Genomic DNA, 3698 nt, shown 5'->3' on the forward strand with positions numbered 1-3698 from the left:
AAGAAATGACCCAATTTAATGGCAAAACCAATTTAATTGACGCGTAAAGACAAACACAAACCAGTAGAGCTGGAAGAAGAAGTCAAACAACACTTAATCAAAACGATGGCATTCAACAAAAACACCATGGAAACAAACACAAAAGATCTTTTTACCACTGAGACAAAACTCGGGTGGTGCATGTCTGCCAACAAAGAAATAAAAGGACTTATCACATAGTATCTTTAGTACTATATATCAGTACTGAGACACTTATGAGGCATATCTGGTAATTATAAACCAGTAGCTCATCATAGATCCTGTAATTATGAGAAACATCTTCTGTCTCTAACGTGCTTCAGTGTGAAACTGTTTGCGATGCAGATCCGCAGGCCGTCTCATCCGCTCTGCCTCCGTCGGCATCAAATCATACAACCTTTCCTCTCGGGACTACTCGTCAGTCCATCGCTCCGTGTGAAGGCCACACACAGACACACACACTTCCCTTTAGTCCGGGATGGAGTCCGAAGGTGTGTCAGTAACATTTAGCCCCTCCCCCCTGCCAGCTCAGTCCTTGGCATCGCCCACGCCATCGGGGTTAATAGCAAACATGGCTTCAGCCTCCGGCAGGCAGGGCGAGTCGTAGATTTTGCAAATCCTCGTCTCTCCTCGGCCTTTCCTCAGATACAGACTGCACAAATAAATATTGAAAAGAGACGGTTTTAAAAACAAAATCGTAGTATCACAACTCGTGCTTAAGTGTCGGTGCCGCAGAGCCTCGTGTACCAAGTGGTCTCATCTCCTCCGTTCAAAAGGTACGGCGAGAGCATCCGGTCACTCACCGCGTGGTGGAGGCGTGAGCCAGAATGTTGCCTCCAATCGGTTTCTTGGGATCCGCGGAAAACATGGCTGCCCCGTCCACCTGCGCCACCACCTGGTTGGATATCACCACGGCAACGCCAAACTGTCACAACGTAGGATTGAGGAAGCCACAAAAAGATTAGAATAGTTAAAAGCCATCTCCAAGTCACCACAGCGTAGATTCAGAAGGAGTAAACAGCCTAAACATCATGTGCATTAGCCGATTTTAACACGCTGCAGCAAACCACCAAGGGACACAAAGCGAGGGCCTCTAGAGAACACCGACCTCGTCCGCCAGCCGGAGCAGCATGCGGAGGAAGCGACCCAGGTGGCCCTGTCGCGCCGACAGCTCGCCTCTGCCCGAGTAGTCCGTTCTGTACAGAGCTGTCGCGCTGTCCACTATCAGCAGGGCGTACCTGACACACGGGGCAAGGAGGGAGTGTGAGAATGACTCGTCACACTCAACGTTTTTTATTTTAAATCATTTTCTTTTAGTATTCATTTCATACCCATTTGCAGTTTTGATTTAGTACAATTCCACAACTCATACATCAGCAAATGCATTTCAAGCGTAGGCGAAAAACATTCGGTGCTGCCTGACCTGGACTCGGCCATCATGGCGGAGGCTTGGTACAGCAGCTGGGTCTGATGGTCCGTGTTGAAGGCTCGGGCGTAAGCCACGTTGTCCAGAACGTCACTGCCTACCAGCCCGTACCTGCAAACGCGGAGAGGACGCGAGAAGTTCCACCAACAGCTCCTCCCAGTGTACATTTAGAGTTGGGCTCCGTTGAATCTCTCAGAACGGAAGATAAAAGTGCTGACTCGCCTCTCAGCCACTGCGAGGAGTCTCTCTGGTCTGAAGGTTCCCTCTGTGTCGATGTACATTGCCTTGCCTTCTCCTCCCCCCTGATCAATGGGCAGCTGTGGACAGAAAAGACACGGTTGTGTCACATTATTCTGCACAGCTGATGCAACATTCCAGTGGCTTCTGTTTTAGTTTTTTCTACACTGAGGTGGTCTCTCCACAGTAAGACTGGACTCTACCTGACAGGTAACAGCGAGCGTGTGGCACAGCTGGGTCTTCCCCGTCCGAAACTCCCCAAACATCTCCGTGATGGAGCCGGTCTCGATCCCGCCTGCAGGAGAAACAAATAAGTGGAGAATGAAACAATAAACTTGATTGTTTCTACCATCTGTAAGCATTGCGTTCACAAGGCTTTGCGGACCCTGCAGCAGTTTGTCGAGCTCTTTGGAGCCGGTGGAGATCTGGATGATCTCCGCTCTCCTCTGGTGGAACTCTGTAGCCGTGGTGAAACCCATCGGCACAAGTTTGGCAGCTTCCGCCTGGGAGGGGAAGGGAAATAAAATAACTATTTGACTAAATAAGTATTTTTATGTGCCTAAAAAAGTATTATAAGTGAACATGAACATCTTTACAATGTTTATTTACGGAATAAATCAAGAGAGAAGTAGTCGTTTTCTCATAGACTTCTTCAGGACCAGAGGAGTCGCCCCCTGGTGGTCGGTCCAACCAGCTTAATCCTACAGAGACTGCAGTTCCTTACTAGAATTTTGTCAGCCTTGGCCTCACTGATGCCTTTGATGTTGAGCAGCTCCTTCTTGGGTGCGTAGGCCACTGCCTCGATGGTGTGGAAACCAGACTCCCCCAGCTTCTTGATGTCGCTGGCACTGACGCCACATTGCTGCATGCAGAGACATTGCAACGTGAATCCACCGGGAGAGAGAAGACTGCAAAACGCTGTTGGGTTTTAGGAACTGCTCGTGGCCAAAATAAACTGGGTCAATATAAAGTCGGGTGAATCCAGCTTTCTAGATCCTAAATTGTATCACTTGTAACTTTTTAGTAAATATAATTGAATCAGTGTGTTGGCTGACATGCAGGAGTGTAAAACAATCACTTTACATAAGGAGGTGCATGTCATAGCTTTATGTTTGCATTACAAATGAGTTGTGGAGACTGTCAACCCAGCCAGCTTCTCCCCCCCCCTCCCTCCCAAACCAAAGCCCCCCTCGCGGGCAGGAAGGGGCGACTACAGGGGCACAGAGTGGAGCATAATGCGGGATACAAACCTCCAGCCTGCTCAGAGGCTGCGGCCCGAAGCTTTCCTCCTCCTCCACCTCCGTCTCCACCCTGGCCTCGCTCCGCATCGCCATGGTCGGAGTGTGAGACCTGGTCAACAGAGAGGAGACCGGAGAATCACGGCGCCGTCTCTCCCACAATGACTCTGGTTGTCATCGTTGCGTCACTTGGCATCCCTGGACTAATTAGGTTTGAGCTAAAGATTTAACGTGAAGTTATAACAGTAATGGCGTTAGTTAATTTTACATACACAACATGCGCTAGTAACCCAATGTGCCCCATGAAACCAATACACAACCAATACGGCGTGTGTTGTGAAACTGGGAAAAAAAATATCTATTTGAATTGTCAGTAGTTTTTACGCCCCACACTGTTTTGCCGTTAGCTTGTTAGCATTAGCGGAGTTTTTGCATCAGTTCGCTGCTTTTCGGCAATGTTAACCCGCCAAACTCCGCTTATACGCAAACAAGTTCAATACTTTACGTATGTCTTACCTTTAGTTTCTATAATAATATACTATAAAAGTTCGTTTTCCCTTTGACGCGGGCTCAGATTCGCGTACCTGCTGTCTCCCAGTTCCTCTCGAGCGACTGTTTAATAACCGAAAGCTCCCGCGCGCGACGTACAAACATAACGTGATGACGTTGCTCATGATGACGTCGAGAATGAAACCAATCAAAACTCAGTCGCTCTCTCCTTCAAAGTAAACGTCCCAGCAGGAAGTCCTTATCAAGTGGTGTGAATCATCAAATTATAG

At 48.4% G+C, this 3698-nt stretch overlaps 1 protein-coding gene across 2 annotated transcripts; it reads right to left on the bottom strand.

The window, feature by feature from the left end:
- Positions 1-14: 14 nt before the first annotated feature.
- rad51 (RAD51 recombinase) lies at positions 15-3596 on the bottom strand. 2 transcript variants are annotated; one of them, XM_040159879.2, is made up of 10 exons: positions 3504-3596; positions 2932-3031; positions 2406-2543; positions 2067-2184; positions 1885-1976; positions 1667-1761; positions 1442-1555; positions 1127-1256; positions 822-943; positions 15-670 (listed from the first exon to the last, which is right to left on the bottom strand). In XM_040159879.2, the coding sequence occupies exons 2-10, from the start codon at positions 3013-3015 to the stop codon at positions 547-549; spliced, it is 1017 nt and encodes a 338-aa protein (XP_040015813.1). In that variant the 5' UTR covers positions 3016-3031; positions 3504-3596; the 3' UTR covers positions 15-546. The 2 variants fall into 2 exon arrangements, with proteins under 2 accessions (XP_040015813.1, XP_040015811.1); XM_040159877.2 differs by having other exon boundaries at positions 3436-3584.
- Positions 3597-3698: the final 102 nt, after the last annotated feature.

Source organism: Gasterosteus aculeatus, chromosome 18 (genome assembly GCF_964276395.1).
Source record: "Gasterosteus aculeatus chromosome 18, fGasAcu3.hap1.1, whole genome shotgun sequence".
Classification (NCBI taxonomy): domain Eukaryota; kingdom Metazoa; phylum Chordata; class Actinopteri; order Perciformes; family Gasterosteidae; genus Gasterosteus; species Gasterosteus aculeatus.

What these genes read in the sequence shown, in the direction of transcription:
- rad51 (XM_040159879.2), bottom strand. Translation starts at nt 3,015, where the DNA reads ATGGCGATGCGGAGCGAGGCCAGGGTGGAGACGGAGGTGGAGGAGGAG. An exon ending in AGCCTCTGAGCAGGCTGGAG is followed by an intron (nt 2,544 to 2,931) that starts GTTTGTATCCCG and finishes CTCTGCATGCAG; the next exon opens with CAATGTGGCGTCAGTGCCAG. An exon ending in CCAAGGCTGACAAAATTCTA is followed by an intron (nt 2,185 to 2,405) that starts GTAAGGAACTGC and finishes TTCCCCTCCCAG; the next exon opens with GCGGAAGCTGCCAAACTTGT.